General features: G+C 40.8%; 1 protein-coding gene across 9 annotated transcripts in view; it reads right to left on the minus strand.

Moving 5' to 3' along the window:
• Positions 1-22,288, minus strand: part of STX17 (syntaxin 17) — a 38,473-nt gene extending 16,185 nt beyond the window's left edge. Inside the window, exons 1-5 of one of the 9 annotated variants that reach the window (XM_074876588.1) lie at positions 22,129-22,258; positions 20,648-20,740; positions 16,613-16,695; positions 15,127-15,308; positions 4,420-4,485 (exon numbers count right to left, since the gene is read on the minus strand). In XM_074876588.1, coding sequence (XP_074732689.1) covers positions 4,420-4,485; positions 15,127-15,249 — 189 coding nt within the window. In that variant the 5' untranslated portion in view covers positions 15,250-15,308; positions 16,613-16,695; positions 20,648-20,740; positions 22,129-22,258. Of the gene's footprint in view, positions 1-4,419; positions 4,486-15,126; positions 15,309-16,612; positions 16,696-20,558; positions 20,741-21,388; positions 21,505-21,620; positions 21,662-21,866; positions 21,941-22,128 lie in introns of those variants that run through there. The other 8 variants (XM_074876606.1, XM_074876616.1, XM_074876597.1 and 5 more) reach the window with 8 other exon arrangements.
• Between the last annotated feature and the right edge of the window lie 19 nt (positions 22,289-22,307).

Raw genomic sequence — 22,307 nt, forward strand, 5'->3', positions numbered from 1 at the left:
AAATTTTTTTTTAAATCACTGTTACTGAAAATGACTGTACATACCTGTCCATTAGGCTCACCTTATTACTCAGCACAGTTTTAAATATGTAAGAGAAGGAATTATTGTAAGTATTCAGTGTTTTGAATTATCTTTAAAATCATAAAGTATCTTCCCATATTCTGCTCCTCCTAAGCGGTTTATGAATGGGACCTCCTCTACAGATATGTCAGACATATAAGAAAAATGGTAAAACTCCCTATGGAATTCAGAAGTCTTAACAGCAATTTTCAGCAAACCAATAAACCTTACTCGTACAAAAGAGTAAAAATTCTTTTTTTGCAGTATTTGTTTTTCAGAGCGGTAATTTTCTCCACTAATAGTGGCAGCTGAATTTTCAAAGTAATATAACTTGAAAAACAGATGTCATGTTTCCATAGGCTTACTGTAGGCTGCCTTAAAATATCATCATCACTTCACACTCAAATACATTACACTTGTGAATTTCACCACCAGTGTTATACCAGCAACACCGGACTCTTGTGTGCAACCAATTTCATTACAATTGAGGAAAAGTAACGGATGACAACAAAGAAGGAAATAATGGAATTTGTACTAAACTGCAGGCAAATGCACACAGTGACCTGCAGTCCCATGTCATGGCAGAGAGCTTGCGCTGCACTGCCACAGCATGCTGGTAAGGACACGTAACACCACAAGGAAAGTAGTAACAAAGAGCATAAGTGCACCTCAGTGCTTCAGTTCTAACCCAGCGTGAGGCCCCTGGGCATCAGGATAAACACCACGCCTGCATCCCTCTACCTTGTACAAATATCAAAGGGCTGAGATGGGACCAAAACCATTGAAAAGGCAGCAGAGACTTGAGCTGTAGGATTATTTCCATGTAACATCTGATATCTCTACCAGTTACGGAAATATCTGAAGTTCTATCCAGGCCCACAGCAACAGCTACCTGAAAATCACAGCGTAAGTATCCGCTTCAGCCATGCGTCCCTGGCAAAACTGATGTTCCCGGAGTGCTCAGAAACTCCAGCACTTCACTTACTCTATCCCCACCAGCCTATACTACTCCTAACACTACCAGCTAACTGAATCATGGTGGTCTTGCCATTACCACACTCAATCTCTGCCACCATCGTTCTCTTTTTCTTCTTCTTGATTGTATTATCATTAAATGTAACATCATATACATTTGCCAATAGTTTTCACTTTAAACTATTCATGCTGAAATAGTACATGGATGACACAAGATCTGTCATGTCCAACAAATCAATCCTTTTTTCTCTTTATCTTCTGTCTTCCACACGTTAATCACTGTCAACTCTCCCTCCATTCTGCATGTGGTTGTTTTAAATTAAGAAGTAAATAACACCCCCAAACAAACCCACGACCTTAAACCCTCTCAAACATAAATATGATTTTCAAGAAAGTATTGCAGTAGCTTAGCTGTGCAAATGTAATGTTGCCTTCACTTATCTTCTCTGGACTTTGTCCAAAGTAATGTGATAAAGGATATATGTTACAAATTTCTTGGCACAGGTCAAAGAAACTCTGAGTTTAAGAATATACCTACCCTGCAGATGCCACAGGCTGCAATAGTGAGCTGATTCCACATGACGCTTCATTGATACCATAAACAATCTCCTGCAGCAATAAACTCATCTACCCTGCTTCTCATGCTCTCCCAGTATATTTGCGTAGTAGTCCAGAAAGATACTTAATTTGAAGACTGCATAATTTTAAGGATGGTACAGAGACATGAGCCATACGACTAAGCTTTGAAGATTTATGAAAAAGAGAGCTGACTAAAAACCATCTTTTCCTTGTAAACCATTTTCAGTTGAAATGGAAACCATAAAAGTGAAAAAGAAAAAAAGTGGATTAACATTTTTCAAGCAGCTTTCCAGGGTAGAGCAACACACAGGAGAGACTACATCTGCCTAGGTATATTTCGCAGAACAGAGTCTCCTTTTGTGGGTTGAATATAGACTAAAGTCAGATCATTCATCACAGTATTTTTCCTTTTTTTGTTCAATGCCTTATATCCTCTCTAGTAACTGCAGCATTTTTCTTCCTCTCACTATGAATATGATCAATGCAGTCCTTGGGTGTTAAAATAAAACATTGAAATTAGCTTAAATCTTGCAATAATTAACTAATTTTATGGTACAGTCAGCATACATGTGGGCAAAGCCTAACAAAATTGCATATTTATTCAGGTCCTAACATTTTAAGAAGTCCGCAGACTGTCCCTAAAAATGAAAATCCACAACAGCACATTTGTGAAAACTAATACACGGTAGACAAGAGCTATTTTCTCGGTATTTCTGAAAGGATGTCATCATGCCCTATACAAAGATTTCCCCAGTTTCTCCACTTTCCTTTGTAGAAGTTTTTAATGTGGCAACCAGTCACCAGAAAGAAGAGGTATACATTTATGCTCATCTATACTTCTATTATAATTTTGACCATCATCAAAAGTAGAACAGAAGTAATTATTCTGGGTAAACTGAGAATTCAGAAAAATAGCTAATTATGTGCACATGGATTAAATGTAGAGTGGCTGTGCATATATTTGTCTAAAACCTGTGGCAGATGCCTTGGGTCAATATTGACTTAGGGATTCCTAATGTATTTTTACAACATCTAATTTTGAGAGCAAAGTGTGTGCTGCAGAGAACATTTGGTATCACAATAATGAATCTGATTTCTTCGCAAACAAACAGATCGCAAGTCCATTGGTAAACATTTAAACAGCTTACAGCAAACACATTCTACATGTCATATAATTTATTATCAAGTACTCCAGACTCCTAACTATTTAATTAAAACAAAGAGCTAGTCTACTCTTCTTGCATGGACCCAGATACTTATTCTGTTCTCTGGCTATCAGAATGTGAACCGCTTTAATGCATAACTTGTATCCAGATCTAAAAGCAATGAGCACTGAATAAAATATAAGATAATTTATTTTGGCTGAAAGTGAAAATGGCAGGCTTTAGGTTCAAGACAAATATAAATGTTTCTAGAGACAAATGCAAGGTTTTACTACTAAAGCACTTAGCATATTTAAAAGCAGCATCTTCAGCATGATTACTTTTTCTCTAATTATTGATAGATTTTGTTTTGCTAAACAAATGATACTGATAATAAAGAGTTTCAAGAGAAACCTTTCCTACCCCTCAGATGTGAAAACAGACATAAGCAAACACATGCTTACTACACCACACCTGTTGGAATGTCATGGTTTTAACAGGACTTCCACCTTTGGAATATGCTTTTGATATTAAGAATAAACTTACATTCAAATTTCAAAAATATTGAAAAATCAAAATAAACATTCAAAGCTCCAAATAACAGAAAATCAAATGGATTTCATGTAGAACTTCTGACCATCTACACTAAAAAAAGCTCATTAACACCTTCCATTCCTCAAAAAAGATACGTAACTCCAGCTCTGCCTACTGTCTAATACTGTTGTTCAGATGGGATTAAGTTGTTCTTTCTGAGTTTTTTTTTTCATTTTGAGTCTGGTCTAATTTCCCACAGGAGTCAGTAAGGCATTGCAACAAACACGGGGATTTACAGTACTAGAATTTTGAAATACAGTGGTTTAGGACTGTGCTACCCCTGCCAGCAAAGTCTGCTCGTCTAGATGCAGCATAGGTTTGTTCTAGCCACAAAGTCACGTTCCTCCTCTGAACAACATCTATGAGACCAGCACAAGGCGCCTCTCCTGCTGGCAAAGATACGTCTGTCCCCAGAATTTTGCCAGTACAGCATGTTATAACCACTAGCTGCCACATCTGCACCAGCAAACTTTGCAGTGCAGATTTGGCCTTTGTGGCTTTCTGTTTCGATAACGTTCTTTGGCTGTGTGCTATATAGCAGTGTGAAGGCTGATGTTTGGCATTAGCTTTTCCATCGTTTTCATCAAGACATGCATTTTTTTTGAAACAGATGTGAGATTCCCTGTGTGCTAAGTTATGGGTGACTATGCATGAAGTCACTGAGATGATGCCATGCTCACAAATGAGTCTGGTATTTCCTCCTCTGATGATATTATGCATCTAACAAGAGATTTACACACCAAACTAGTAGTCCAGATGTTCTGTGTTTGGTCTGAAACCATCCTTTAAAGTTAACAGTATCCCTTATTGCAATTCCTGTCTTCTAATTTAGTAATGTAAGAGGATAGTTTGCAAAAGACCGGTCTCCAAACTTTTGCTTGTTCAAGAATTCTGAAACATTTCTGACTATTTGCCTCAAAGGACACAATTAGGAAATTCCCACCTCTTAAATGAAGTAAAGCAATACCATGTACAAATATACATCTCTGTGAAGATCCATCCCCGAGGTAACCAGCACTATGTATGTAATTTAATTCCATTAATATCACAGTCATTTTAATATCCTTACCTGAACTGTTCGTCCTGCGTTAATGTGCTCTTCGTGCAATCTGTCCCAGAGTCTGCATCTCTGATACTAAAATAAAGGAAAAATACTTCATATAATTGCTATTTTTACCAACTGGCTGTGCAGAAAAAAAGGAACCTTCAGTAAATAATCGCTTTAATTTTCCAAAATTGACAGTAAAGAAGCTGAGTCATAGGCATTTCCACTGCAACATTAGAGAGGTAAATGGCAATGTATTTTGTGAATAATTTTGTAAAATGTATTTTACTGAATTGCAGATAACCAGGGTTCTAGCATCAGTTTTTAACAACAAAGAGATATTGCAGCACCCTGATAACGCTGTGGCATAAATCACTTGGTAATCAGTAAAAACGAAGGGCAGAAGGAGGAAAAAGGAATGGAATACGGGATAAGCAGTACTGGTCATATGGGGTGACAAGGTATCTGATATTATTTACAAAGAAAACTGCATTCATTACACAAGACTACTGTCTACATTTACACTTACCATTTCTATATAGATACAAACACAGTTATGAGAACCATCAGGGCAGATTTGGCACCTGCATGAGGCTTCACTAACTTCAGCGGGAAACTATCCATACAGCACTTTCCATGGGACAGAGACCAGAGTAATCATTCCATTAGCAGAGAGCAAATTTTGCAAAAGAACTGCATATCATCACATATAAGCTTTTTCACCATTAAAATACATCAATCCCTGCTATTGGCAGTTAACATAAATAATATAGAGACGTTATAATGAAAAAGAGTAGTAAAATAATAAAAGTAGAAGCTGTGATTCCTGGAATATGTGCTGAAACCATCAAACCATTCTTTTTCATTGTTTAAATAACAAGACAAAATATTTACCATGATTTGTGAGATATTTTTATGTAAAGTTTAATTCCTCAATTTCCTAATATGCTTTGTTACCAATAACAAAGTTTATCTACAGCCTATACCTTTCCTTAATTCTGTTCAGAATTTTAGAGGCCACAGCAATAAGGATCCCAAGTTACAGCTTCCTAAAATACAACAACAAATCTGAAGTTACTTCTTATTCTCAGAGAAAAAAAGTTCTTTCATGTTAGAATTTTGTAGTGCTATGGAATAGAAAAGGTTTAGTGTTTAATTCAGTCAGATTAAAGTGATTTTTCTAGGAAACTAGCAATTTCTGCATAAATTATTATGCCATTAAAACTACTGCCATTGTTTTTAAAAATAAAGTGGTAAAAAAATCTGTATCAACAGTAGATCTTCTGATTCAGTCATCCCTGAAAGAGTACTGAAACAGGAATTTCTGAGGGTGGAACAGAAGGGGTTTGGGGAAAAATTACCTTTTCAGTTTCAACTGACTGTAATACATTGTCCACATGCTGAATAATAAAAAATCCTCTTTTCCAGTTAAGAACAACAAGAATAATTCCTCAGGAAACCTTTACTTCTCTTTATAATTTCTACTAGAAATGCTCAGCACATTTATGTGCTTTACATATTTAGAAGTTTTATTACTTTGCTTCAAAATTTCCAGTATTCTAGTGATGACCTCAAAGAATCCAATGACTTAATACACCCAGAGCAATGACATTCACGTAGTCAGAGAATTCCTCATTGTTGACTTCTCTTTGTCATCCAACACAAAATAGGCCATACTCCTGGGCAATGTTCTCTCTGGGGGACTCAAGGATAGTAAACCTTGAGAAGAGAGAGTATTGACATTATTTTCATTAACAAATACATGTAAAACTAAGAGAGGTCCATGAAGTAAAAACACCTATGGAATCCTAACCTGTTAGAGCAGGTCCAGAGGATGGCCACAAAAATGATCAGAGGGCCGGAACACCTCTTCTGTGAAGAAAGGCTGAGAAAGTTGGGGCTGTTCAGCCTGGAGAAGGCTCCAGGGCTACCTGACTGCAGACTTTCAACATATAAAAAGGGCTTAAAAGAAAGACTGATCGTTTTTACTAAGGCCTGACAGGACAAGGCACAACACTTTTAAACTCAAAGAGAGTAAGTTTAGATGAGACATAAGGAAGAAATTATTTCCTGTGGGCGGTGAGACACTGGAACAGGTTACCCAGAGAAGTGGCTGCCCCCTCCCTGGAAGTGTTCAAGGCCAGGTTGGACGGGGCTTTGAGCAACCTGATGTAGTGGAAGGTGTACCTGCCCGTGGTGGTGGTGGGGGGGGGGGGGGGGGGCGGGTTGGACTAGATGGTCTTTAAAGGTCCCTTCCAACCCAAACCACTCAAGAAAGAATCCTTCATATTTATGATTTGGATCACTTCCATTTCTCCTTGAAAGTATCCAGTGGACATGGAGAAAACTCAAAGCTTTTCATAATATCCTCTGCATTTATTTTTGTAGTAGGTAGTGCTCACCAACATTTCTAAAAGCTCTACAATAAATGTCTTATACAAACGTGTACACTCTGATGAAGACTGCAGTAAAACTCAGATATCTTAATTTCTCATTTTGTGTCACCTTTACGTGTCTTCCCACAAAACAATGATTCCCAGCCAAAGGTAAAAAGTGTTTCACACAACATCCTTTAACTTTGGCACAGTCACAGAAAATGAAATTAAAACTGAAAGCAACAGAGATAAGGATGCCATGTCTTACAGCACTGTGGTTTTTTGTAAGGATTATTGCATAGCACCAACAAAAATCTCCACCTTCCTATAGTACCATGACAATTGCTTTCATCTAACAGAAAGTTGTAACTCTTTTGGATAAGCATGCACTTTATTCCCGCTTTTGGAGTGAAAGTCCATCCAGTCCACAGAATGTGCTTTAGAAAACAAGAAGTCTCTGGGGAAAACATGGAAAGAAAAAAAAAAACCCCAAATATAGAGAACTGATTTCTTAAGGATGTATTTTTAAGTCTTCAGAAACTGTCATATGGCAAGCTGGACTCTCAAATAGTTGAGAAGCAATGACGATGGATTTATGGTAGCAACTTCCTCTGAAAAGGGGTACTCAAGGTCAAATTTCATTATATATTGATTTTATAGTTTCTTCAAACAGTGATTTAGTAGATTAATTGTTTGGACTATCTCTGGAACCTAAGGTTTAAATCAATATTCATGAAATGAGGTTAGAGATATTGGCTTCATCATAAGTAAATAATGTTGCTGCTCTAAGCAATTTGACATAATTAGCGATTTTTGCTTAAAAGTAGCCTGTAAAATAAACAGGATCAGATTTTACAAAATTATCCTTTTACCTCTAGGGATGTTTAGTTTACATGGCTGAAAGTTAATTTTACAAAAAGTATTTCAGAGAAAACCATTTAAGCTGCTGATGCTGACAGCTCATAAAAGTACTGTAACACATTCATTATGGCTAAAATGCATGTAAAAGATATAAAATGCAAATTATCATGGAAGTATTTCAACCAAACTACTGCATGTGTTCTGATAATCTAAAACTATCAAGTGACAGATTTCAAATTCCAATTTGCCACATTTTTATCCTCACCTTCTCATAAATTTATCAATAGAGTAAACTTTGGAATATTTATAGTTCTTACAGCCAGAAAAGTATTTTAAAAAAAAAGAGAGAAACTTCAAATGTTAAGAACATTACACTGAGTATGGACTTTTTAAAGAATCTGGCATTTAGGGACTATTTTATACTCAGATATATTGTTTCTCACAAATGTTTGTATCTTATATTTTTTTGTCAATACACAGAAGCTCTGAAGTCTTCAGTACTGCTGAATACCTTCTAGTACAGTTACCAATTGCTCATTTAAAGGTTTTACCCATAGTCACTTGTTTCTAATAAGGCTAGTAATTATTAATTCAAATATCAAATTTGCCAGGATTTAGGGATGTCTAGGGATGCAGAAATTTTTCATAGTATCCTGAAATCAGAAAGACAAATCTATACTAAACGTTGCTACTTCTTCCTTTCATAAGTGTTGCTCTAGACGAAGTGCAGTTAACACTTTAAGAACTATGTTTACAATTATTTAAGGATTTTTCTGATATGCAAATTTTATTATGTTGACTGAACAAATCATTCACACTGATACCATCAACAACCTGAAAATCTCAAGAAATGTCCAAACCAGGTACTTTCAGATTGCATCAGATTTTTACATTCAAAATACAAAATTCAACTGCTCAGTAAAGCACCTTGGTATTTCAGTGTGGTCACTGAGTGCCATTATGGAAATGGCAGTCTGTATTGTCTGTAATTAAACTCTGGCTAAGCATGAGTTTCTCTGACAATGCTTTGAACAAAGTGTTACATCAGAACTAACCTAAAGACTCATTTTATCCTGAGTGCTAACATTTTCTGCATTTTCTTCTAGACACAGAAAACTATTCTTGCAATGATCTTCCCTTCTGTCTGCAAAACAGGAATGCTTGATGCAAATGAGTTCCTGGGCCAATAAAGACTTCAACTGACCAACACGTGGCTGAATTAAGTGGAACGTATTTCACCCCTACCTTGACACCATGGTAACACTATCTGGCTAGATACAGTGTAATTATTCTTTGTCTAAATACATAAAGATATTTTTAGCAGGATCAACCAGTAACTGGCTACCCCTCCTCACTGACCAGGTCCTGCAAAACACAGCAGTTCCCAAGATCATCTCTCACACTGCTAAGTACTACACAGGGTAATAACTGATCATGTCTCTGTTTCTTATTGCAGCACCCAATGCCTTTTCAGGCTTCTTGATATATCCTAAATGAGGGAGATTTTACATATATGCTAAGTATCACAGAATCACAGAATCATCTAGGTTGGAAAGGACCTTGAAGATCATCTAGTCCAACCGTTAACCTAGCACTGACAGTTCCCAACTACACCATATCCCTCAGCGCTATGTCAACCCTACTCTTAAACACCTCCAGGGATGGGGACTCCACCACCTCCCTGGGCAGCCCATTCCAACCTGTTCTGTAAAGAAATGCTTCCTAATATCCAGTCTAAACCTTCCCTGGCGCAACTTGAGGCCATTACCTCTTGTCCTATCCCTTGTTACTTGGTTAAAGAGGCTCATCCCCAGCTCTCTGCAACCTTCTTTCAGGTAGTTGTAGAGGGCGATGAGGTCTCCCCTCAGCCTCCTCTTCTCCAGACTAAACAACCCCAGTTCCCTCAGCCGCTCCTCGTACGACATGTGCTCCAGACCCTGCACCAGCTTCGTTGCCCTTCTCTGGACACGCTCGAGTAATTCAATGTCCTTTTTGTAGTGAGGGGCCCAAAACTGAACACAGTAATCGAGGTGCGGCCTCACCAGTGCTGAGTACAGGGGTAAGATCACTTCCCTGTCCCTGCTGGCCACACTATTTCTGATACAAAATATATATAAATATATATATATATAAATATATATATATAAATATATATATAAAAATATATATAAAAGTATATATGCATATATACTTAGAAAAGAATCTATTTAGCTGTACCAAGTAATACTCTTCCAAAAAAAAAATCAAGCAGCATAAAGTTATGTCCATCCCCTCCATTGTCTCTCCCTAACTACTACCTGACACACATCAAAAACTTATCTTTACCTTCAAAGTGCAACAAAATCATTTGTGTACTGCTAATGTGCCCTGCTAACCATTTCCCATTCTGCACTGGTAGGTCAGCTCTCCCCTCCCATCAACAGACTACCTTTTTCGAGTGACCACCTGCTTATTCCTCTCTGGCAAGGCTGTAGCTTTTATGCCACCCTTTTGCAGGTAGTTATTAACTGCATGCTTTCATTTCAGGATGCCTTCCTCAAGACTCAAAAATGGTACACCTCACTGCTCCACACTCATTGATGCTGTTGGTGTTAACTGGAGTGCTGCCCTGAAGATGTAATTTTTAACATAATTTTAACTTAATCCAACTAGGGACCAAAAGCTCTACCTCTCTGCAACCAAGAAATCCCTCTTGGTGGATTATGGAAAATGCTTCCATGACCAGTTGTGCAACTTCTGGTTAGAGAAAGAAGGGAACAACCTAGCTACCAAGACTGTCTCTATTTGAATGAAACAGCTTGCACGAAAAAGCTGTTATTACGATGCTCTCCTCTAGGCACCTCTGAATCCTGTCCTATTCAACATTATTCTTCATTAGGTGCTCTTAGCTACGGGCCGTGCACACTGCGAGATGTACGCACTGATCCCTGGGGGCTGTACACCTCTCCAGGGCAATTTAAGTTGGGTCTCCTTCCTCCCCCATCATCACACCCAAGAGCAAGCTAATACTGACTCCTCTGTACGCTGGCTACAATGCAGAGTAACTCAATTAAATGTTCTTTGTGGGAGAAGCTGGAGAACAGAAAGCTGCTCCTGGCCACCACAGAACGGGGCTGCTGCAAACCAGACGATTCAAGGCAAAAAAATGCTGAATCAGCTGGCATCTAGGTAACGTAATGAATTACACAAATATGGAATAACAAAGAGTAAACAACATGCTGTGACTGAAAAAATAGGTCACCTCATTCAGAAGTTATTGCTTCGGGCAAATATCATACTAATACACTTTTCAGTTTGTGAATATTGCAGTTCTTATCCTTATTGTATCATTAATACACCCTTACCAGGAAAGAGTCAAATGACTTCTTTCATCATTAGTCCCAGCAGCCCCAACTCTTCCTCTATCCCAGTTTTTCTCTCATCCCATGGTCAGCCACCATTTCTGCGCTTTCACCTCCCACCTGAGATACTTCTTCACAAGCTCCCCCCACCCAAATCTTTATCCTTTATTTACATGAGCCAGGAAGAGTTTCCTCCTGCACACAAGTAAGGGAAAGTAAGAGGATGAGACAGTAGGAACACAGAAAAATCATCTCCCCATTTTCATTCTCAGATACAGAACCAATCAAATCAGCAACTCCAGGAATTAGTTCTGCTAATTTCTAAGCACAGGAGCATGCCTTAGTATCGGGTAAATCTTTAGCAATTTTCAGCTGGTGAAGTTCAACCAGTATCTACCGAGTACCTGCAAACCACTTTTTTTTCAGAATATGTGTCTTGGACAAAAAATGGCAGGTTTTGAGGCACAGCAAAATGTACAGTCCAGACAAAGACCACCCCATAAAAATATCTCAAGTATTCCAGCACATGTCACTGATTTGAAAAGAAATTATCACTAAGCTATCAATCACTTACTATCACTTAAACTAAGCATTTCTTATTAAAAGAAATTACCATCACTTGAACAACACGTTATTTCCTGACTATGTTCTCAGAAACAAATACATGGATCTATTTTCTCTCCTCCCCCATCCCCATCTACTCAAGGCAGAAACCTGGCATGGAAAATTTCATCCAAAAGGTTACCCACTTGGTAAAGTTACAGAAAAGATATGGTAAAAAATTTTGAAAAAGTAACAGCAGCAAAATGCAAAACGGTTTTCAAATACATTATACACACCCTTCAGACCACACCTTTCAGGAAATCATGTTCACCTATTTTCTCGCAATTTCTTCATTCCTTCCCAAAGTGTTAAAAAATGCAGATGGTTGTCCTACACCATCCAGATTTACATATACACTTGATTTTATACCCTGTGAATAAGCCTGTTCAAATAAATACAAGGTATGATTTTTCAGAAACATGTGCAGAACTGTGTAGAACTACAGATGCTCACTGTCAGGGATTTTTCTGTGGTGGTAAGTATAATCTTTTCTAAACAAATATGTCTTGTATGGTCATTTCAAAACTTCCATCGCAATATTGATATTATGACTGTGTGTTTCTGAGTCACTCACTCTCTTCCCATTTATATTGGTGTCACCTGTTTTAGTAAATCTCTTACTACCTTCCTCAACAAACTAATTTCTCTGTTTCTACAGGCTATATCTATACTAGCAAACAGAGACTGAGAATGTTTCAGGTCTGAGATCTGGTCATCTGTGCTGTTAAATTATCAGAACTGTCCCTGGCCATGCCAAACAGCTCACTCACATAAACAGTTCCTGAAAACGGCTAAGGAGTTATGAACACAGAACAGAGGCTACTTCCCATTAGCAGTGTGGATGCAGCCACCCTGTTCGGCAGAATACAAGGATTTAGTAATAAGGACGTAGGCCATTTCATGCCAAACAACTGTCCTGGGCATGTTTATTTTACCAGTACAGGCACTGTCACAGTGTATGCAAGAATTTAATTTCTTGGAAGCATATTCAGCTTCACTGTCAAATGTGAGCTAATGTCAACAAGAAGCATATACACATGCTACAGAATCACAGAATCATCTAGGTTGGAAAGGACCTTGAAGATCATCTAGTCCAACCGTTAACCTAGCACTGACAGATCCCAACTACACCATATCCCTCAGCGCTATGTCAACCCTACTCTTAAACACCTCCAGGGATGGGGACTCCACCACCTCCCTGGGCAGCCCATTCCAACGCCTAACAACCTGTTCTGTAAAGAAATGCTTCCTAATATCCAGTCTAAACCTTCCCTGGCGCAACTTGAGGCCATTCCCTCTTGTCCTGTTGCTTATTACTTGGTTAAAGAGGCTCATCCCCAGCTCTCTGCAACCTCCTTTCAGGTAGTTGTAGAGGGCGATGAGGTCTCCCCTCAGCCTCCTCTTCTCCAGACTAAACAACCCCAGTTCCCTCAGCCGCTCCTCGTACGACATGTGGTCCAGACCCTGCACCAGCTTCGTTGCCCTTCTCTGGACACGCTCGAGTAATTCAATGTCCTTTTTGTAGTGAGGGGCCCAAAACTGAACACAGTAATCGAGGTGCGGCCTCACCAGTGCCGAGTACAGGGGTGAGATCACTTCCCTGTCCCTGCTGGCCACGCTATTTCTGACACAAGCCAGGATGCCATTGGCCTTCTTGGCCACCTGGGCACACTGCTGGCTCATGTTCACCCGGCTGTCAATCAACACCCCCAGGTCCCTCTCTGACTGGCAGCTCTCCAGCCACCCCTGCCAAGTCTGTAGCGCGGCTGGGGGTTGTTGTGGCCCAAGTGCAGCACCCGGCATTTGGCCTTATTGAAACTCCTCCAGTTGGCCTTAGCCCATCGCTCCAGCCTGTCCAGATCTCTCTGCAGAGCCTCCCTACCCTCGAGCCGATCAACACTCCCACTCAACTTGGTGTCATCTGCAAACTTACTGAGGGTGCACTCGATCCCCTCGTCTAGATCATCAATAAAGATGTTAAACAGGAGTTGCCCCAAAACCGAGCCCTGGGGGACACCACTCATGACCGGCCGCCAACTGGATTTAACTCCATTCACCACAACTCTTTGGGCCCGGCCATCCAGCCAGTTTTTTACCCAGCAAAGCATGTGCTCATCCAAGCCTCGAGCAGCCAGTTTTGCCAGGAGAATGCTGTGGGAAACAGTGTCAAAGGCCTTACTGAAGTCAAGGTAAACTACATCCACAGCTTTTCCTTCATCCAATAAGCAGGTCGGCCTGTCGTAGAAGGAGATCAGGTTTGTCAAGCAGGACCTGCCTTTCATAAACCCATGCTGACTGGGCCTGATCATCTGGTTGTCCCGCATGTGTTGTGTGATGGTACTCAGGATGAGCTGCTCCATCAGCTTCCCGGACACTGACGTCAAGCTGACAGGCCTGTAATTTCCTGGATCATCCTTCCGACCCTTCTTATAGATGGGCGTCACATTGGCCAGTTTCCAATCTGTCAGGACCTCCCCGGTCAGCCAGGACTGCTGGTAAATGACGGAAACCGGTTTGGCGAGCACCCCAGGCAGCTCCTTCAGCACCCTCGGGTGTATCCTGTCTGGTCCCATAGACTTGTGTGTGTCTATGGATGCAGTAGGTCACTGACTCTCTCCTGGAATGCGGAGGGATCGTTCTCCCAGTCTCTGTCCTCTGGCTGAGGAGGCTGGATTCCCTCAATACAACTAGTCTTGTTATTAGAGACTGAGGCAAAGAAGGCATTAAGAACCTCAGCCTTCTCCTCATCACTTGTTACCATGTTTCCTCCCGCATCCAGAAGGGGATGGATACTCTCCCTGGTCTTTCTTTTGCTACTGACATACTTATAGAAACATTTCTTGTTATCCTTGATTGCTGAAGCCAGGGTAATTTCCAGCTGGGCTTTAGACCTCCTGATTTCTGCCCTGCATAGCCTCACAGCCTCTTTGTAATCACTGTGAGTGGCTAGTCCCTTCCTCCAAAGGCTGTAAACTTTCCTTTTCTCCCTGAGTTGCAGCCAAAGCTCCCTGTTCAGCCAGGGTGGTCTTCTCTGTCGCTGGCTTCTCTTACAGCACCTGGGGACTGCCTGTTCCTGAGCCATTAACACTTCCTTCTTAAAGAGTGCCCAGTCTTCCTGGACTTTTGATACAAAAGACTACACTTTTGATACAATTCTTTTTCTATTTACTTAAATAATTCAATCTCTCTATTTCTCTCAACTCAGTTAAAAAATATGTAGAGAAAAAGCTAGGTATAAACAGTAAGTTACTCAGAATAGTTGGCAGCAAACTGCTGTGACTTAAAAATGAAGTAAGAATATTACACTGCTTTCCTTACAACTTTTTAACACAAAACAGTAATGTTTCTCACTCTGTAGATTAACTAGTTGCTACAAATGTAAAGGCCTTTGTACACACAGAATTACCAAACAATACACAAGTTTCATCTTTAGCCAGATTTGAGTTAAAGCATTTCATAATCAATTTTTCATCAAAATCTCTATATAATCTTGCAGCATGACTGCTTCTATACTGTAAAAAGAACTACATTAGTAAAAAGTCAACACTGACCTTCTCAATATTTATTTGGTGTTTCCTTAGCCTTTCCAAATCTGTTGGAATTGCCACTTTAATGAATTTCTGAATGGCGGGTTCAATTCGACGGAGTTTAACTTTTTCATCATCTTCAGACATCCTAAAAGCAGCTTTCAAGTCAACACTTGTCCAGTATACCTTTACCAAGGTAGAAACCCCTAAAAAACAAAGAATTACAGGCTTACACAAATGTAGTAATTTAGAATCACTTTTTAAAATAAAGCAAAATACGGTAAATCAGTCTTTCCAATAATCACATATATTCCAAAACCACATTTGAGTAGTATTAACTACTAAAAATCTGGATACTGTATTTGTATTCCGATGTATTATTTCTGTTTATTTGCAGGCTTTGGGTATCATTTTTCATAGATAAACCAACACTAACAAAAAAAATAGCTAAATAATTAAGGCAGATGCAAACATGCTTTGCAGCATAACAATAGATGGAAGCTTTGGAAAAAAACTTCCAATTAGACGCTTTGCTTGATCAGAGTTCAAGTTTTGCCAATTTACATTCTCAATTATCTTAAAAATTGTAAAACATGTCCTGAAAAGACACCAAAATAAAATTAATTTTGGAAGTCCATTTCCTAGAAAGATTAAGTGGATCCTGAATGATGATTTGCACTCCAAATTGCATTTGTCCCCTACTGAAATGACTAAGGCATCACCTAACAGGGGGTTTAAACAGGTTGCTGAAATATTTGCAGGACTGATAGGTACATAAGCAGCCTGAATTCTGTTTCCTGTATATGCATAAAACATAACTTTGGAGTTTCATTTCTCTACATGAAAGATATGTAGAACTGTATATAATAGCATTTATCTACAGAGCATATGAGTAATATAAAGGAATCCCATTATGCTGAATGCACACAAGGGGAAAGAAAAAATTATTGTGACATAATTTTGTAGTTTTAATACTGTATAAAGAGGTTATTTAAATGAGATTTTCCTTCTGTATACTCCTTTTTTAAAAAAAAACAAGAAGTTGAATTGCAGACACATATTAGAAAGGTTGTCACAAGTGCCAGTAAAAAGACAAGTGTCAACTTGGTTATACAAAAGTACCTGTGCTACAACAGCAACTGCATCAGAAGGCTTTCCCTGATTTTCCTCTTCCAGTAACCAAACTAATCAAAAATAATTAAACTGGCATAATCCTCCTGGTACAGATGAGGCACAGCAGAATGTAACAGGTTAAAATATCATCCTATTTTTCACACAGCCAAACATATTATTAACAGTGCAATTAGACATTATTCTTCTCACATCTAACTATGGTGTGAAAGTGTGGAGGGAGTGTTGAGGTTTTTCTGAGACCTGTGATATCTGCAGGCAGAGAGAACTTGAAGGCATGCACCAGTTGATGACCCTGGGTCTTCGACTGAACTGCTCAAAGTTCAGTCACAGCCCTTACCTGTAGGCTGCAGGGAGGATATGTACAAATCTCCCTCACCTTTAAAGGAGCCAAGAGGTAAGCACCTTCCATCAGGCCCGTAAGAAAACTGAAAGTGCTTCTGGCAAAGGGAAGCTGAGTTTCTAGAGGAAAATAGTCGCAGATTACTCACCATTTCCAACACAGCTACAAATAAAACAATTATGTGTTTTTCTGAAGAACAAAAAGCTAACAGAAGACCCTCCTCGTTTATCTATCCCACCCCACAAAGAAACTGAAAACTGTGGAAAATTGAGTATTTACTGAGAGCAGACCAAGCTAGGGGAAGTCAATCTTTAAGGTTTCACTGATGCCTTTTCCTTTTTCAAATCTCAGAAGGAAATTATTTCATCAACTGACTCTGCAGTCATTGCTAAATCACCCCCACTTCAAATTATAGACACATACTATCAAGCAGTCTTACAAATCCCCTTCTAACCCAAGGCATTTAATGTTAATCGTTCTTTGTCCAAATCTTCAAATAAACATGCAGTGGGTGGCCTCACATTTTTCAGAATGTAAAAAGAACTTTAACCCTTTTGTGTTGATTTACTCTTTCCACCATTCTAACAACAGTAGTTTAAATGCAAGATGATAAAAAATACATTGGTTCTTCTATTGTACCTTGGTCACTACAGTCCCTAACACTTTTGAAACAACTATTTGTATCTCACAACTGAACTCCATTTTGAGTCGAGAACAGACTTTTTTTGCAATAAAAGCAAAAGATGAAATGCATCATACTCCAAACTGCAGTGCCTCCTCTTCAAACGCACATTTAATTTCATGACAGCTTATACTCTAATCCATGAGTTTCTGAGCTACAATTAATTAAACATTGGCTCCTTAAAGATATTTAGTAGCCATGCCATGCTTTTCTTTAATACCAAATCATCTTCAAGAAGTGATGACACAAATACTTCAAACTTCTCACACAACATGAACTCACTGAAACCCACGGCACACTCTGTCTTACAACAAATACAGCAGACTAAGCTAAATCCATTGTAATTTTGTCCTTAACCTTTAATGACATCTAGAGATTGATAAGAGTCCAAACTGACAGTTTAGATGACCTATAAACTGGACCACTGTGAAAGCAGAGTTAATGTAACCAACGGCCGTATGTCTTGAGTAGGTGATCTGAATAAAGAGCAGTTTTAAATTCAAAGATTTGTCTGCATGCAGGGCTCTGGATAGTCATTTTCTTCTCCTTAAAAATTTCCAGACAGTAAACTAGCTTTCATGACAGTGTCTACGAATCTCTAAGGCACTACTGACTAAAATTCACTGCAGAGTAGGTGTGAGAAACTAAGAAAGAAATACAAAAAGTCCCTACATTCTCATCAGGTCTCCTGCTTAATGTTCTCTCAAACATAACAGTAGTTATTGTAACAAAAATTCTAAGCCATAAATTACCAATAAGAAAATATGCAAGGTCTTCCCTTTTTTTAAGTTCATATAATATGATAAATAAAATTAACATTACAAGTTTTTGTGATGACCTCATGTTCATTCCAGGTGCAATTTCAAAGAAATCTAAGGTTTCTTGCATAATTTCTTGGGTTTGTGTTTCTCAGGCAGAACCTTTAACAATTAATTTCTAAAACCATAATGCCTGGTTTTTGAGTAATCACAGAACAACAGGGCAGTTTAGGTTGGGAGGGATTTTCATACGCCACCCAATACAAGCTGAATTAGATGTGGTTGCACAGGCCCTTTGTCCAGTCAAGTTCTAACACCTCCATGGATGGACGCTCCACACATTCACTAGACCCCTCCTTCAGTGTTTGACTATTCTCCAGGTTAAAAACAAACCAACCAACCAAAACGACCTTCATCGCAGCTAAACCAGCTTGTGTCCATTGCCTCTCATCTCACTGCCACGCACCTCCAAGAGGAGCCTGGCTCTGCAGCTTCCGACACACAGCAGTAAGATCTCCCCTTCCTTCACCTTCTCTTAAGGCTGAAAAAAATCCACCTCTCTGTTTCTGCTCAAACATCATGTGCTCCAGGCCCCTAACCGCCTTGCTAGTCTCACAGGTGCCGAATAGAGGGGAAGAGTCACTTCCTTGACCTGCTGTCCCTCAGCTGCATTTACTAATACAGCCCACGATGCAGTTCTCCTTCGGACTCTTATTCAGCATGTGGTCCACCAGCACACACAGGTCCTTTTCTGCAAGGCTGCTCTCCATCAAGTCTTCGCATGGCCTGTTCTAGTCATCAGGCTATTCCATCCCAGATGCAAGCCTTTATTCTTGCCTTTGCTGGAATTTATGAGGTTTCTGTCAGGTCCCTTCTCCATCCCATCAAGGTGCCTCCAAGTAGCAGCCCTGTCCAGCCTATCAACCACTCTCCTCAGGCAAGTAAAAAACATTGCTCTCAACTTCAGCTTTTTAAGAAGATAATTTTGTCTCTGTCCTTGGATCTGAATTGCAGTCAGCATGTACACAAATCTGCAGAATTTCTGAGCCCTCTCTCAGAGAGTGACATTCAGACACCACGTGGTTGTGTGACAGATCACCTTCCCTTTGTGACCACTTCTGTACAGGACTGTCACTTGAACAGGGGCTTAGACAGTCCTTCCTACAGGTGTTTACCAAGTTCCAAGCACAACAAAATCTTGAGTTCTCTGAGACTGGAATACATGGCTCTGATTCTCTAAAATAAATTCAAGTTTGAGCAAAAAAGCCCAAGAGAATACCATTATCATTAAATCAGTAATTAAAAAAGTTAGATAAAACCATTTGTAATTAACTGTCCTTTATTATATTCACTATGCAAGATATTTTGATAAATAAGGAAATTACAGAATCTTGTCTTTTCAAACGCTGATGCTACAGGCCTGTTAGAGGTTATCTTTTAAGTAAAATAGTTTCAATTTAACATTCAAAATTCATGCACCAAAATTCAATTATATTTCAGCGACAGAAATAACACTTATCCAGAAGTGATCACGACCCAAATGCAGAACAATTTTCAGTCAACCGTGTTAACAAAAAAGATGTGTCCAAAGCATACTGTAGCAGCATTAACAAACTATTAGGTGGTGACAAAATTTATATATATATATATCTCCCTTCTTAATATTTACGTTTTCTGGATACTGGTCCCAAACGGGAACTGTAATTGTGAAGTAAAATTAGCATAAAAAATACTATTAACTAGGTATCTTCACTTAACGTGAAAATCATCTATGATTCTTACTAACCACGATAGGGAAAAATTCCTCATCCAGTTTGTTGACCCCATGTCCTTAAAATTATTGAAGTGTATCTTCCATGAACAATTAGACCATGTGCTCTTGCTGGTAATGAGCAAAAGAACCTGAGGAGTTCCACTGGTTTGATCTTTGCTCTACCAAATAAACAGGTATGTAAAGCAAACAAAATTTTTCAAAAACAGATCACTTCCTCTTTCAGTTTTTGAAGGTCCAACCAGCATATGCAATCTTATTTCACTAATTAAATCAAATAATTCTGAGGGGTAAAAGAATCTTAAGGCATCCAATTCCCAACAGTGAAAGTGTGAATTTAATTCTGACACTAACGTAAAATCTCCACTTACTACGTGGTAGTGCACAGAAAGCACATAGTCACATAGTTGCAGTCAATCAGAAGTAAAATTCTTTCTACTTGTAACTTGTTATAAATTTCAGTAAATGCTGTTAATACACATCAAATGTAATGCTCATGAACTTCTGTTAAACTGCCTAATGTTCTCCATTCAAATATGGTAGGAAAAATGCAGAATAAACCAGAAGAGTTCTGCTTGCCCAGGGAAATGCAATGTTAACACACATACTTGATTTTAATTCACTTATGACACTTTAGACAACCCCTGCCACTAGAAAAAGTACTTTCAGCACAGGCCTTGTTTTTAAGGGTTGTAAGGCCAAAAAGGTTTTTCCTTTTCTCACTGTAAATCAAATAAATTAGAATATGGATGCTAGAATGAAGAGACTTACAATGGCTTTCTCACTAAGGTGACCTGAAACACTTCTTATAGTAGTACCAGCCCCAAAATTGTAGTAACAGAGTATTCACTATTGCTCACTTGGCTGAGGTCCGCAGTTAGTGAAGAACACGCTCCTGTGGTGGGCTACAGCCAAACTGCACTTTGGGTCCGAATTACATCTTTCTCCTTTGCCTGTAAAAGGAACCAAAGGAAAATAGCTTTGTTAGGCTGAAATAAGGCACTGTCACCAGCCCCTGCGTGCTCACAAAGTGACATGAAACTACTCAGTGAGATAAAGAGCCACATGTGCAGGATCTCCCACAGGACAACCAGAATTAGCAGCTGTATGTAACAGGCTCTGGTTCCTAGAAGATCTGTGTACTTGTGGATCACCCAGCGAGATAAACTTGATCCAAGCAAGGCAAGGGCACATGACTGCATTTGGAGAAATCAGAGGAGATGACAGGCATTTTGTATTCCTTCTACATGTTTAAGCCAGCTGCAGAAGGGCAGAAAATACCTCATGACTAACACGTCAACATTTTTTGAACAAAGCTGAACTGGTGGAGCGAGTCTGTAGTGGATGGACACCTGCAATAGGTGGCCGCAACACAGTTCAACCTGCAATCAGAGCCCCAACACTGACTTTTCTGTATTACTGAACTATGCCTCTGGTCTCACCCCACCAACCAGGAGGTGATGGAGGCCTACCCTTCCTGTACCTCGCCCCTGAAAAGCAAGGGCTGCATGCAGAGAGTAGAAGCATAAGAATAAAGAAAGGCTTTAAGTCTTATATCAAGGCTTCAAGCAGACTATACTAGTTTCTTTTTCCCGACTTACACTTTTAGAAGCTTGGGGAATGGCGGGCTAAACAATTCGTCACACTATGCATCTAGTCTTCTTTTTAAAAATAAATAATTCAAGCTGGTGTGACAAGCTCCGGCTCGGTTCAGCCCCCCCGCGGCCTGACCTCTGCGTCCGGCCGCTCTCGGCGGCACCCACACGGCCGGGGCACCCCCCCGCCCCTCCGCCGCGCTCCCCGGCCGCTGGTGGCGAGGGAGACCGCCCTCACCCGAGCAGGGGCGGGGGAGCGGGACGAGCCCCGCCGCCCTGCCGGCCAGCCCCCGGGCCGGGGGACTGGAGCGGCCGGGGGGCGCGGGCCTACCAGCGGCAGCAGGGCCCGGCCTAGGGCCGCGGCCCGCAAGGCCGAGGTGAGCGGGCGGCGGCCCCGCCGCGGCCCTCGCTAAGGGGCAGGAACCGGGGGTCGGGGGAACCCGGCGCTCCGCTCCCCGCCACGGGCCGCGCTGCGGGCTCCTACCGGCCGGCCACGTCCGCAGGAACCGAGCCCAGAGCGCGGCGGGGCCCCGCCAGGCCCCGGCCCGGCCTCCCCCTCGCCCCCCCCCCGCCGCGGGAAGAGAAAGCGAAAGCAACGGGGCCGTCGGCAGCCGCCCCGACCCCGCTGCCCGCCCCGCCGGGGCTGCCGCTGCCCCCTCCCGCCCTCCCTCCCTTCGCGCTCCACCGCCCCCGGCCGTGTGCGGGCCCCTCCCGCCGCCGCGACCCCCCCGCCTGCGGCCCCTCACCGTGCGGCGGCTCTGGCCGAGACGAGGACCGCGGCCAGCGGCGGCCCCGGGACACTGGGCGGGAGCCGGCGCACAGGACTCCCCCTCGGTGGGAAGCGGCCCAGCCCCCGCCCGCCACACACACCCCCTTCGCCGCGCCCGGGGCCATTTTCTCCGGGTTTATTTCCCTCCGTAACTCC

The sequence above is a fragment of the Strix uralensis genome, chromosome 1, assembly GCF_047716275.1.
Source record: "Strix uralensis isolate ZFMK-TIS-50842 chromosome 1, bStrUra1, whole genome shotgun sequence".
NCBI lineage: Eukaryota > Metazoa > Chordata > Aves > Strigiformes > Strigidae > Strix > Strix uralensis.